The sequence below is a fragment of the Muscardinus avellanarius genome (genome assembly GCF_963383645.1).
Source record: "Muscardinus avellanarius genome assembly, chromosome: 9".
Lineage (NCBI taxonomy): Eukaryota > Metazoa > Chordata > Mammalia > Rodentia > Gliridae > Muscardinus > Muscardinus avellanarius.
The window spans coordinates 13,525,641-13,540,055 of NC_137795.1; the positions used below are offsets into that span (position 1 = coordinate 13,525,641).

Here is a 14,415-nt window from a genome sequence, read left to right on the forward strand (position 1 = left end):
GCACCTAGGAGGTGCAAAGCTACTTGCTAGCTGCCAGCAGCACATGAAAACAGAGATGAGAGTGGCCAGTTGGGAGACCAGGCAGGAAGCTGAGCCCAGGGATCTGCAGAGCCAGAAGCGGGGGCTGCGGTCCAGCTGGGGAGGGGTGGAGATCTTGAGGCAGAACTGGGAAAGGCAGGAAGGTTCAGGAGAAGAAACCCATGTAGAAGGCACAGAGGGCACTGGGCAGAGGGAGGGACACAGAGTATGTGTGTTCAGGAAGCAGAGCCGCTGGTGGCTGTGGGGAGCTTTGGATGTGCTATTCTGCCATTAAACAGGTTCCTGCTCTTGAGGTAGAGCCCTATGACTCAGAGCAGGAAGCAGATTGCAGGGGTGAGGCATGAGCGGGGCTTGCTTGAAGTCTGATGATCTTCTGAATGTGACTTGCTGGGATGCTCAACAAAGGTAGCAAATCCAGAGCTGTTTGGGGCAGAGTGGAGTGGATGACGATGAAGTCTAAGGCTGGGGGTATCTTGATGGCTTTCACATGTGACCTGTGAGACAGAGAGGCTGGGAGGCCCACTCAGAGACTGTGTATGGAATTTATTCTTCCAACTAAGGTACTTTAGAGAATTAAAGAAGACAGTAGAGATAGCTATGGCAGGACAGGAAGGGAGAACCAAGACTGTCCTAGGCAAACAGGTGAAAGTGTACCCACCTATTAAAATACACAATTTGGGAGAAAGAGAAAGAAAATTGACTTCTAAACAATCACTTCAGTCCCCCAAAACAGAATATTTAATTGTGTTTGAATATCAAAAGGCACAGACTTAATGTATAAAGAAATGTGGTATGTGTACACACTAGAATGCTATTCAGCCATAAAAAGTAATGAACTCTCATTTGCAGCAGTGTGGATGGAACCGAAGAACATTATATTGTGTGAAATAAGTCAGGCACGGGAAGTTAAGTACTGCATGGCCTCATCTATCTGTGGAAGCTCTAAAATGTTGTTCTCATAAAAGTAGAGAGTAGAATAGTGTTTACCAGAGGAGAGGGAGGGATGAGAAACGGGAGACAGAGGAAGAACGGTTAATCAGTACAGAGGTGCACATGAATAGCGGGAATGACTTCTAATATTCTATAGCAGTGTAGAATAACTGTGATTGAAGTCTGCAAAATGTCCAGTAGAGAACATTTGGAATGTTCTCCACATAAAGAAATGATAAATGTCTGAGATGACGGATATGTCAGTTACCCTGGTCTGGTCATGACACATTGTGTGTGCGTGTATTGGCATGAGCCCTTGTACCCTATAAACGTGTACAATTACTATGTGTCTATTAGAAACAAAAAATTAAAGGGCACAGCATCGCTCTTATCTGCAAGTTCCTCTTGATTATTTAGGAAATCTTAAAAAAATTGCATCCTTTTGAATACTTAAAAAATGATTCTGCGAGAGTGGATAGCTTAGGAAAGGCCTACTTACTAATGGCTTCTTTGTGCTTTCTCTGGCAGAAGAACCTTCCTTGACTAAGGACGTTCTCTGTGCAGCTCTGAGTTGTGATCAAGGTGGAATAAGGAGTCTCATTGTATCTGCCATACAAGGGGTCACTTTGGCACACCACCACTTCCAGGTTTGTCATCTTTATATTTCAGAGAATCTCATGTTTGCTACTATGGGCCCTGCCAGGCCGCTGAGGCATTTTGAGCTTGCTGCCTGGTCCTTACAGCCAGAGCAATGGTGGGTGCTTTGCACAATCAAAGTGGAAATTAAGCTTGAAAGAAGACCGCTCACTGTCTTGCCCCTGGGCTGGCCCTCGCTGTTCAGAGGTTGATTGGCACTGAGCTGTGTGAGCTGCTTGTTGAAACTTCAAGGACTGGAAAGGTAGTTTTTAGCATTGACATTATTAAGAATCAAATTATATAAACATAGGATTAAACACACGAGGTTAAAAACAAAACTAACATTTTCTATTAAGGCTTATCAGCTCCAAGATGTTTTAGCATGCCTCACTGTTCTGCATCCTCCTGGTACCATTTGCATCAGCAGCGGCCACCTGATGGGATTACTGCATGGTCACGTGCTCCCGAGCAGTCCTCCCAACTCTGTGCTCAGTAATATCGTGTCAGCAATTGGAACAAGGCAGTGTGGGAGCATTTACACTATGGGGATTGGCAAGGGATATGGATCAGATTCCTCATTTATCATTTATTTCCTGAGAGCCAATGTTTAAGTGTTCTCCAGCCTATCACTCGCTCTAAGTATGTGGCCTAGTTCTAAGAACTGGTAGCGAAGTGGGAACCAGCACAGATGTTTTCATTTTATTAATTTGCACAAGTGCTCAAGAATTCCATTCAGGAGCTCCAGCGAGTATTGAATCAGAGTTTTGCCTGGGGCCCACTTCCTTCCTTGGAATTAGTGACCACGGAGGCCACAGCAGGCTAATCCACCTGGGAAGTTTGGACAGGGTGATATTCCTCCATCCATGGGATGAAGTCCAGCCTTTATTCTAAATGTTACTGCTTTTGTGGTACCATGACTTTATCCGATTGTGTATTCAGTGAGAGTTGGGTTTTCCCAGAAAGTGGACAGGAAGACGATGCTGAGAGGGCCCTAAGATAGCCGTGCCAAACCTACCCGTGGCAAGGGCACAAAAGGCTGCCGCTCTGAGCCAGTGTGAGGGGAAGAGAGACCTTCATCCTGAAGCCAGGGTCTCCATTTTGGGAGGTATAGCCTCAGTGAGCAGAAGCCCGAGGAGTCCCCAGAGATAACTGCCTTGTGCAGCCCTTGCACTGTATCATCTTTTCATCGATTCACTTAGACTATCAGTCTTATCTTCAGATTATGTAGATCTTTGTCAATTACAGGTCGAGCAGCCGCATCTAAATCCAAATACTCTAAATTCTAAAACTTTGAGTGCCAAAATGACACCACGGGTGGAAAATTCCACACGTGACCTCATGTGACCATTAGCGTCAAAGCACAGATGCTCTAGAATATTGTATGACATTGGCTGAGGCACTGTGCATGAGGTTACATGGAGCACAGATAACTTTTGTGTTTTGACTTGGATCTCATCTTTACGATACCTCATTTTGTATGTGTAAATATTACAAAATTCCCCAGTATTCAAAACCTGGAACAATTCTAGTCCCAAACATTTTTTTAATAAGGGATACTCCAACTGTATTAAACATGAATAAAGAAAGGAAATCTCACAGTTTATGAATGCTGAAAGAAGTTTGTAATAATAAGGCAGACAGGACACTCTAGCTTTTGAAACAACTGACACAAAGATTTGAATTTATAGTTCTAATTATTATAGGATTGCTGATAATTCTGGCTGATAATAAGTTGGCTTTGATAGAGAACAAACATTCCTGCCTTTGATGACAGATGAAGGCCGTGGCTCATCTCAGGATGCCCAGCTTTCATATGGCGCTGTGGTTGGAGGGCTTTGAGTGTGTGAGACTTTTAGGAATATGCAGCTTTTCTAGGGGTGGGGACGTGAAGTCTCGTGCGTCCAACAGGAAAAATGTACAATGCTGATTTTAATTTTTGAATATTTGATTATTCTGATGCATGGGATTCTCAGTACCGACCTGAAGTAACCTTTGGAAATAGAAATTCCCACTGATTGAATTGAAATGATCAAGTTCAACATGTCCGTGGCTTTCTCTCTGCTGCTCTTTTTTTCCCAACTAGAAAGTAGCAATCGGGAACTAAGTGGGGATAAGACATTAAGTTCCAAAAATGATAGCGGTACCCACTGTGTCTCAACACTCTTGGGGTATGCTGAATGGGAGCAGATGGCTGGAACTCCAGCATGAACTGGGGGACTCATCTCTGTCTCCTTCCCTGACTAGTTCCTGGGTAATACAAGTCCCTTTTAGTCAGAGAACAAGAGTCTGATGTGTGCTACTTATTTCATGGGTTGGTTTTACCCTGTGCCAAAGGTATAGCCTAACGATCGTCAGTCTCAACCTCTGTTCTAGATACTTCTTACTAGAGTCTGCTACATATACTGTGCTGAGGAACTGGAAACTCTTCTTACATTAGTTATTAATGCTCAGGAAAGCAGTAGTATAGTACGCTTTCCTCCTTTATAATCCCTACCACGTTTTGCATATATGCATAGATATGTTTTTATTTCCTCCACTCATTGGTCAATGGATGCTTAGATTGAATCCATGTCTTGTTATTGTGAATAGGGATACAGTGGACATGAGAAGGGGGGTCTCTTTTTGAGACCTGATTTCATTTCTGCACACCCAGAAACAGTTTTGCTAGATGATACTGTATTTCTGATATAAGAATTTTAAGGAGTCAACATAGTGTGTGTGTGTTTTTTTGTGTGTGTGGTAGTGGAGATGAAACCCAGGGGCATTCTACTTCTGAGCTACACCCCCAGCCCTACTTTTTAATTCTTTATTTTGTTTTTTTTAAAATATTTTATTGGTGCATTGCAGTCATACATCTTAATGGGGTACAAGATGGTGGAGGCACACATGCACACATTACCTAATGAGTCCTTCCCCAGTTCTTACCCCATTCCCCCCCTCCCTCCGCATTTTCCTACAACGTCTGTGCTGTTTTTCGTTTGCGCCAGCCACATGCAGAGGTTCCCTCTTCTCCACACACTCACCAGCATTTGTCCTCTCTTGCTCTTTTGATAACTGTCCTTCTAAGAGAAGTGAGGCCGTATCCCAACAAAGGTTTATTTGCGCTTTCTGATGATTAATGATTCTAAGCACCCTTTCCATGCCTTATGACCACATCTGTGTCTTCTATAAAGACATATCTATTCAAGTCTTTTGCCTTATTTTTTAAAAGGATTTTTGTTTATTTTTTTTTGCAATCAAGTGGCATGAGCTCTGAGAACTGTGCTCTGGGGATTAAGTGCAAGTTCGCTCGGGAGTCTGGGGCTTGAGGAACGTGCTGTCTTACTGTGTCTTCTCAGAGCAGAGCCAGGAGTATATTCTGTGCTTCCCGCATTCCTGGCTGAGAGCTCTGTCTACTACTCCGTAAAACACAGAAGCAGTTGGCCACGATTGTTCATTCTGTTTCCCAAAACTACTGAAAACAAACAAAAACTTACAATGCACGGAACACTTCGTGAGGGCCCGTATTTATCGGGAAACCAGACTTACATTCATACCATGCATGCGTTTCTCACTTTTATCGCTGCTGTGTTTTTCAGGATATGGAAGAGATATGGTCCTCACCTGATCGGCTAAGCTGTGAAAATCTTAGCAGGAACCTTTCCAGTGCTTTGGAAAGCTTCCAGAGCAGCTTGGAAATCGCCACTGCCCAGGACTGCACTTGCCAGCCCCCTCTGGAAACAGCTCAGCGGAGCATGCGCATGTAGGCACCAGTGCCCGCCTCGTACCTTCTCCTGCGTTTTTTGCATAGAGGACATATCTGGCATTCTGAAGCTATGAATTTCATACAACAGTTGTTACCATGTATTATTAAAATGCACATTACTGTATATATTTTTCTAAGCAACATCAACGTTTTCCATGGCTAAGTTTTTAAACAATAAAATGTAAGAGTGCTGTTAGCCATATGGCTGACTTTATTGGCAATCAAGATATTGCCACGAAATGTCATAATCCAAGATTACAATATGGCATTAAACATGAATATATGAACAGCCAAGTATTTTATTTTCATATCCATGTGTAGACATGGTATTTTAGTTTAAATGGCTCATTTTATATGAAAATAGCTCATTTAAAATTTTTTTTATTGTTGCACTGTAGTCATACATCTTAATGGAGTACAAGATGGTAGAGGCATCTGTGCACACACTCAGCCCTTTCCCAGTTCCCACCCCACTCCTCCCTTCCCTCTTTCTCATGTTTGGCTTAGTGATTGATATGTTTGACATCATGTATATTAGGGAAATTCCCTCTCCCCCTCGCTCACGCCCCTCAGCTGGGGCATCTTATTTGCTCATCTATGATTTTTCCTCCTTTGTCTAAAATTCCTTCTATAACCCTTTTAGTCCCTAACTTCTACATATTAGGAAGAACATCCAATTTCTTACTTTTTGTGACTGACAACCAAGTATTTTCCAATGACTTCGGATTTGATTAATTTTTCTGTGTTCTAGAATTGTAAACCAGTCAGAAGAGGCGATCAGGAGCTTTGAATTCTGCAGATGACTTATTCACAGAAAGATGTTCATCTGACTCTTGCTAGCCTGATTTCTCAGACAACCTCGGATCTATTCCATCCAGTCTCTTCCCATTTGTGAAAAGCCATTTATTATGCATCTTTATTCCCCCGATTCATCTTGCCTGGCAGGGCCTCTGAGAAGGAAATATCACTGTGTTGGTATTAATGGATATTCACATACAGATTGTGTCAGGCCACATTGTGTGTCTAATTATCAGAGAAATCTATGGAAATGTGACCATGCTCTCGAGCCTCTCTCCTGGGAACTCAAGCAGTATGATTCACTCCAGCATTGTTTCTGATATTTCATCTTGCCTAATTTAGTTTTAATTTTCTGCCATTTTAGGTTGGCCCAAAGCCTCGAGGAGACTTGGTTATCAAGGAATTCCTTTATGATTTTCCTTCGTAATTTCACGGTCACTGAGAGTGAGTATGCGGTTTTCTGAGTTAAAAATTAAATTGAGCTTCACTCAGAATAAAACACAAGAAAGGAAAAGTTATGCTACATATGAGGAATAACAATTTAGGCCTTGACTGGTCTAATGTATTGGAGGATTAAAAGGAAAATTCTAAAATCCCAGGTTACAAAAAGTCGAGCAGAGGGAGGAAGAGAAATATTTGTAGTCTACATGCTGCTTGAGTCCTGTCTCCTTGGACACTGGACAGCCCTTCGAGGCCTACAGTTTTCTGTTTTCCTACCTGCTCTATCTATACAATTCATAAAACCTTCTTGCAACATCAATATAGTAAGGCTGTCGAATTCCAGCAAGCCCTTAAGTGAAACTCCTCCTTTAAAAACATGACATAAAGCTGGGCATGGTGGTGCAAGCTTGTAATCTCAGTACTTGAGAGGCTGAGAGAGACAGGAGGATCACGGTTTTGAGGGCCACCCCAGCTACTGAGTGAGGCCCGCCACAACTTAGTGAGACCCTGTTTCAAAGTAAAGAATAAAAAATAGGATTGGGAGTGTAGCTCAGAGGTTGAATGCCCCTGGGTTCCTTTCCTAGTACTGCAAAAAAGAAAGAAAGAAAGAAAGAAAGAAAGAAAGAAAGAAAGAAAGAAAGAAAGAAAGAAAGAAAATAAATAGATACATGTGGAGAAGTTGCTTTCCTATGATACTTGGTCATTTTTCCTAAGAAAAATCTCTTCCAGAAGATAAATCTTAAAATAGACAGGTCTCTGGGCAAGTAAAGCAGTGACCAAATAACACCAACTATCCCGGCGCTTTGATTTGCTCTAGTAGAAATGATCTCAGTTGCCGTTGAAGAATAAGATATAACTTCCCTTCATGCCTGCTCTGAGCCATACACTGAGGAAAGAAACAATCCGTGCTGGTTTGAATCAAACTTTGTTTTCACAGTCAATCATAATCTGAACATTTATTATAAATTTCCTTCCTTCTGCTTATTTTTCAGATGTAAAAGTAAAAGATTTGATGACGAACATCACCAAGTTAGCTGAGGAGCTTCGATCTTCTATCCACATCTCAGACGAAAGCATCCATGCTGTCTTAGAAGCCAGCATTTCCCACTCCAAGGTACAGCGCCTGTGCCCCTAGAGCAGCCCTCGCCTGAAGCTGTCAGAGCTGTCTCTTCTTTTTCTGCCCTCTCTCTCCTCCCATGGCCCGGGATGGGGTGCTGCAAAGCAGAAAGGAAATGAGAACAAGCCAGGAGCCAAGGGATGCCACTGTCTAATGACAAAGCCCAAGAGTCTTTAATTTCATAATACTGTCTTTGTTGGGATTTAAAAAGGATAAAACTTGTAAACCAGTGATCATATTTATGCCGGCAATTCCTAATCCTGGTGCTTGACACCCCGGTGAGGGTGTGGGGGCGGGTGTCACTGTTTGGATCAATAACTAATATAAAGCTAAAAAATATTCAGATGCAAAATCTGCAGAAAATGTTCTTTAGCTAACCTTAGATGTCTGCTGTGATGTCCTTTAAGTGCAGAGTAATTATACAGTGTACCTGTATGCTGTGGTAGTGACTTGGGGAAGCACGTGAGTCTTAGCAGGCCCTGTCATGTTCAAGGTGACCGAGAGAAGTGATAAGGCCATTAAAGACCTTTTGCAACCAATGGAGGAGGAGCCCCACAGGGCCTGGGATGTGGTGCATGGTGCACGGTGCATGGTGCACGGTGCACGGGAGGAGCAGGTGAACTCCAGGTTGACCCTAGCAGATATCACCTGCACCCTCAGCAGGTGCTTCTCTGAGCAGTCCTGTCAGCACACCTGCCAGCTGTGGTTTTACCTTCTACAGACAACCATGAAACTGGATCACAACCGAACATTTCAACTGGCAGTCAACTGGGCCCCCAAACACATTTAGTTTCATGTCCGTTCTAGTTAATTGGGGCTAAAGACAAACTGGGTAGGTAGGTTCATTAAGAATTAATCTAAACTGGGTGTGGTGGTGCACGCTTGTTAATCCCTGTGCCTTGGGAGGCTGAGACAGGAGGATCACACAATTTGAAGCCAGCCTCAGCTACTTAGTGAGGCTCTCAGCAACTTAGTGAGACCCTGTATCCAAATAAAATACAAAATAGGTCTGATAGGTCTGGGAGTATAGCCCGGAGGTAGAATGCCTCTGGGTTCTACCCCCAGTACCACCAAAAAAAATAAATAAAATAAAATAATTAATCTTAGATCTGGGCATGATGACGCACGCTTGTAATCCCAGCATTTGGGAGGGTGAGGCAGGAGTATCATGGTTTGCAGACAGTCTCAGCTACTTAGTGAGGCTCTTTGCAATGCAGTGAGACACTGTTTACAAATAAAGACTAAAAAAAATAGGGATGGTGGTGTAGCTTGGAAGTAGAATGCTCCTGGGTTCCATCCCTAGCACTGCAAAAAAAAGAAAAAAATTAATCTGAGGTCAGACATAGATTAGAAGCAAGGAATTCAACATTTAAATTATGGTATCACCAAATTACTTATAATAAGACACGTCATTTTTATTTTCTCCAATAAGAAACATCATATTTGGTTCACTAAGCGTCACAGGTAGCTGGAGGTGTTGGGGCGTAAGGCAGAGGTGAGGAGAGCAGGGATCAGGCTTGGATGTTATACTCAGCTCCCTAGATACAGCTGTGTATCTAGTGATTAGCTTTGATTGAAATCTGTGGTCGCTGGAACCTGTAACAGGAGAATGTACCAGTAACAATTTATGTGAGCAGTTACCTAAGATTGTTTTAAGAGAAGTCTATGTCGTGTCTGTAGTCTTTTCAAATTCAAAATCTTATGAAGCCTTGGACCTAGCTGTTTTTGATGTTTGCTGTGTGCTTAAGACAGCAGCCACCAGGTGGCGCTGGTGCTCTTTTCTGAGAGGCTTGGATCCGAAAGTGATTTGCTCCATAGACTGGCTGTGCAGTGTAGGCCATTGTGGAACCTAAACTGGAGGACAGTGGGGTAGGGGGCATAAAAAGTTGCATTCCTGCTATTGCATTACATAATGAGGCTATTTGCTCTGCTGTATAAGTGCATCCATGCACTGACAGGTACATTCAGCTTCCAGATAAGAGTGAGAAGGTTGTACTTTGGACTCTGAGATTTTCTAGCTTCTTTTTTCCTCCCTGAGTTCCCCTACAGTAGTTTTATTAGTCAGTTTGCAATTTGTCCACATGGGACTTAGTTCAGGTAGGTGGGGGCCTGCAGTAGTGCTAGCCTGAGTGGTCCTCAGGTGTTTGCAAAATTGCAGGAAGCTTCCTCTGATTCACTCCTTCCTTCACAGACATGGCTTCACAAGTTGGGGTTCAAAGCCCCTGCTCTGTGGAATCCCGGGTTCTATAGGGGGTAGCAGAATAATGGTACAATAAATGATGGCAACCCTAATATGTGAAAACTAAGGAGAAATGGGTCATAGGAGGAACTCTAGATGAAAAGGGAAATCCTATAGAGGAGCAAACAAGACAAACCTAAAGTAGGAGAAAGGAGGGGGAAGAAGGAAAATCTCTAAAACACACAATGTACTTAAGCATGTCGAAGTCAACTACTAAGCCAAGCAAAGGAGGGAAGGATGGGGAGGGAATGGGGTGGGAATTGGTTAGGGGTTAAATCAGTGATGTGTACATGTATGTACACGCAAGTTTTTTACCCCAATATGATGTATGAATATAATGCACCAATAAAAAATTAAAAAAGTAAATGATGATAATATAGGGGAAGAGGCTGGAAAGTTCTATGACGAACACATACGCCAGGGGTGGAGGCAGCTGGTCATGCAAAGCCTCCCTGAGCAGGTGACACTCCGACTGGACCCAGGTGTGGGTCACAGACCTTGGCTATTGCGTCAAAGGGCCAGGACCTGGAAGGAGCAAAAGGCAGCAAAGATGGGTTGACACATGTCATTTCTTCTCCAGCCCTCATCCCTGGCTGCAGAGAACCCGGTCAGCTACGAGAAGTCGCTGTCTCTAGAGAGCTCCACTTTTTAACATCAGCATCCTTTGATTCAAGCCCCAAAACCACAGACTCGGAAGGTTTCCTGGGTCCTAGAGCCCAGCTGCCCACCTTCTAACCCGGGCCTGACTCCCCTCTGCCCTGCCCTGCCCTGGCAGCATGTATTCTACACGAATTTCTGTGCTTGGGATTCTTATCCAAAGCTACAGTGACTTCCTTGTTTGTGTTGAGCCAACATTTTATTCTTTCCAAATGAACAGTGAGCCCAAGAATCAGTTCTCAAATAGACAACGTGATCAGAAAGTATCAGAAAGTTCGTCTTCCGCTCCTTTATTTTCTATGCTAAAGAACTGAGCTGCATTCGGACGACCTTGGTGTTTTGCTTGGAACATGGGTGTTTTCAACCATCCTCTGTGGATGCTTTCTCCCTCAGTGATTCTTAGGGAGAAAGGGACTTGGTTACCCAGAGAGTTCCGTTCTCTTCTGGGAGACCCTTTCAGGTGGAAAGTTAGTCTGAGACTTGCCCTTATTTCCCATGAGGAGATGTGACCGAGCTTGGTGAATTTGGCTAAGTTTCCTTGTCTGGCTTGAGGCTGGTTTTGTGGGCATCTCGTGTTGGATAACCCATGATCAGAATCCTTCTAGGGTTGATGTCGCTACCTGCGAGTGCTTTAAACAATAAATCTGGGGTCTTTTCTATTTCCTCCACGATCTCCTACAGGCTGAGATCGTAGAACCATGGCCCTATCTGCAGGTGTAGAAGGCGAGAGGGGGCTGGACGTGGAGGCAGGGAGCGCTGGCTGGAGACAGTGGCCTGGTGGTGGATGTAGATCATTTCTAGAGCTGCAGCCGGCTAGTAGGTCCTATCTCAGTGGGCAGGGAGGTTGGTGCTGCTGCCTCCCCTAAAGAGCACCCTCCCAGGCACAGTGTGATCTGGGTATGGGAGAGAGACTTGGGACGGTTGGATGGTAGCCCACCGTCTCCTACGAGTGCAATTTTACTCTTTCCAATATCAAGATGCCTCTCTTTAGCAGTATAGAAACAAAGAAGGAATGAATTACTTTTACCTCCTCTCTCTCCCTTCTTTGCCAAATCAGTGTATCTGTCTAATTCTTAATCTTTTTTTTTTTTTTTTTTTTTTGCGGTTCGGCGAATAGAACCCTGGTGCATTCTACCCTCGAGCTACACCCTCAGCCCTATTTTGATTCTTTATTTTGAAACAAGGTCTCGCTAAGTTGACGAGGGCCTAAGTAGCAGAGGCTGGTTGTGAACCTGAGATCCTCCTGTCTCGGTCTCCCAAGTACTCGGATTATAAGTGTGGGCCACTACCCTTGGCTTCATCTTTTTCTTAAAATACCCTGTAAGTCAAAGCCGTAATTGTGCTGGTGGTTGCTGATAGGCTTACCAGTATAATGGTCCTTGATGAGTGCTTACAAGTGCCGAGAGAGCCTCACGTCTCCTTTTTTTCTCTTAACAACCCTTTTGCATCTTTGGGTCTTATTATCGCTGTCATAGACATGGGACTGAGGCTTATAAAAGATGCTTAGTGATGTTCAGGTTGTGCAGTGAGAGCTGGACTCAGTCCAGCCAATACTAACCCTCTTATCCCTCCTTCAAACTTCAAACTCATCACCACCCACATTCTGCCTGTGGCTTCAGTCCGTCCAGAAACCACGCCCCCTCGCTCCGGCTTCCTGGCTCCTGTTCCTCTTTCTACCAGTGTTTATCATGACAGCAGATCAGAGCTCAGATGCGTCCCAGAGCAGAAAGCCGCGGTGCCGCTCTGAAAGGTGAAGAGCCTCTTTTTCCTCATTGACCTGGCTTCTCTAGTTTCTCAGCGTACAGAGCTTAGATTGGCGGGGCAGCCTTCCCACAGAACCAGTCTTTTCTTGTGACTGTCAACATTCCCTCCCTGGTCACAAGAGGTTGAGCGTAGCCGCCGCCTGGCTCACACTTCCTCTGCACTGAGTCTAAAATTACCAGCCAGGCAACACTCAGGCCATCTTCCCTGCTCTGCTCTGACTGGACTAGGGAATCGGCAGATTTCCATATTTGTGCTAAAACTACAAATATCTCTGCTGGAGATCATCATTTTAAAACCAGATAAATATCTGATTAGCTGAGTATGTGTGCAGGGCTCTGGGAGACAACCACCCTGGGTCCCTGGTCTCTTTGGCATCTTCCAAGCCAAACACGATGCATAGGAAATTACCAGGGACCCAGCATTTGTGTTTCTTTTTTTAAAAAATTAATTAATTATTTTTTAAATTGGTGCATTGTAGTCATATATCAATCACATTGGAGTACAAGACTTGAGAGGATATACATGCACACATCATCCAATTAGCCCTCATCCAGCCCCCATCCCATTCCCTCCCCCTCCCTCCATCCCATGCTTCTTTGGCGATTACCTTTGATACATTTGTTTATGTACCTCCTGGGTTTTAAAGAGGCTCCATCCTCCACTATTCCATACCCTCTGATTGGTCACTTTAGTTGCTTCACTATAGGGTCCTTTCTATAGCTCGACCTCTTCCTGTTGCTGATTATTTGCAGTATCAGCCTGAGCTGATACTCAAGTTGAAAGCCTATTGTACTTTGAACAGGAATCACACGTTGTGTTTGCAGCCAAGCAAAACAGTGTTATCCTAGTTTCTTTAAAATGCATCACCAGCTTCTACTTGCCTCAGGTGCCTTTCGGACAGGAAAAACAGACATAATAAGCTTTATAAGAGACAAATAGTAAAATATAGAAAAAGAGTCATAGAAGAGAAGTGTAGGCAAATGTGCCGCCGGGGCTATTGCCTTTGTAAATTGTAGTGTGAAGCTTCTAGAAGATGTACGGGTCCTTCCAGCTTAGTAAAAGAAATGTTAAAAAAAAAATTCAAAACATATATTTGCCCCATCATTAAATTCAAGAAAACAATTCTAAATTGTAGGGTGTTGCCTGGGAACCACTGTAAGAGGCACTGTTGCTGAATGAGGAGGGACAGGGCTGTCCTCTGTCCACTTTGGGTCTGTGTCACATGGGCTGGGAGGAGCTCCCATGGAGTCAAGGGATTGGGATCGGATGAGCCCCCTTTCCCAGGGAACATTTATACCTGAACCCATTTTATAGTACTGACCAAAGAAGCCATGTTCTAATTAAAGCCCAGGGTGATGCCCATATCTCACACACAAACCCATTGCTCCTTGAACCACCAGAGGCATTAAAGAGAGCTTTGCCAGGGTTTGTTTTCACCATGCACATCTGGTTTGAAAAGAGGGCTTCTTACTTAGGTATGAGAGCAAGTTCCACTCTAAAGGTCTCGTGAGGGTAATTTTTAAGGTGAGATTAACATTTTAATTGGCAGACTTTGCACAAAGCAGGTGGTCCTCACTAATGTGGTGGGCCTCATTCAGTCAGTTGAAGATGCTATAAGAAAAGACATTTGCCAGGCATAGTGGTACATGCCTGTAATCCCATCTTTGGGAGGATGAGACAGGAGGATTTCCGGTTCGAGGGCAGTCTCAGCAACTTAGGCCCTCAGCAATGTGGCAAATCCCTGTTTCAAAATAAAATAAAATAGGGATGAAGGTGTAACTCAGAGGTAGAATGCCCCTGGGTTCAAAACCCAGAAAAACAATAACAAAAAGAAGAGAGAAAGGAAAAAGAGCAAGAAAGTAGGAAAGAAAGAAAGAATGAAGAGGAAAAAATACTGAGGTCCCCAAGAAATAGGGGAGTCTGTCTTTGTGCCTAAGCTGCACCATGGCCTCCTTGCTGGGTCCTAGCCTGCTGGCCCCCTGTGTAAAATTTAGGCTGGTTATCCCCACAATTACATGAGCTAATTCTTTAAAAAGAAATTTTCTGTAT

At 43.8% G+C, this 14,415-nt stretch overlaps 1 protein-coding gene across 1 annotated transcript in view; it reads left to right on the plus strand.

Moving 5' to 3' along the window:
* Positions 1 to 14,415, plus strand: part of ABCA13 (ATP binding cassette subfamily A member 13) — a gene marked incomplete at both ends in the record, with an annotated part of 326,203 nt that overhangs the window by 84,865 nt on the left and 226,923 nt on the right. Inside the window, 4 exon segments of the mRNA XM_080701162.1 lie at positions 1,498 to 1,616; positions 5,184 to 5,347; positions 6,513 to 6,592; positions 7,582 to 7,703. Coding sequence (XP_080557288.1) covers positions 1,498 to 1,616; positions 5,184 to 5,347; positions 6,513 to 6,592; positions 7,582 to 7,703 — 485 coding nt within the window.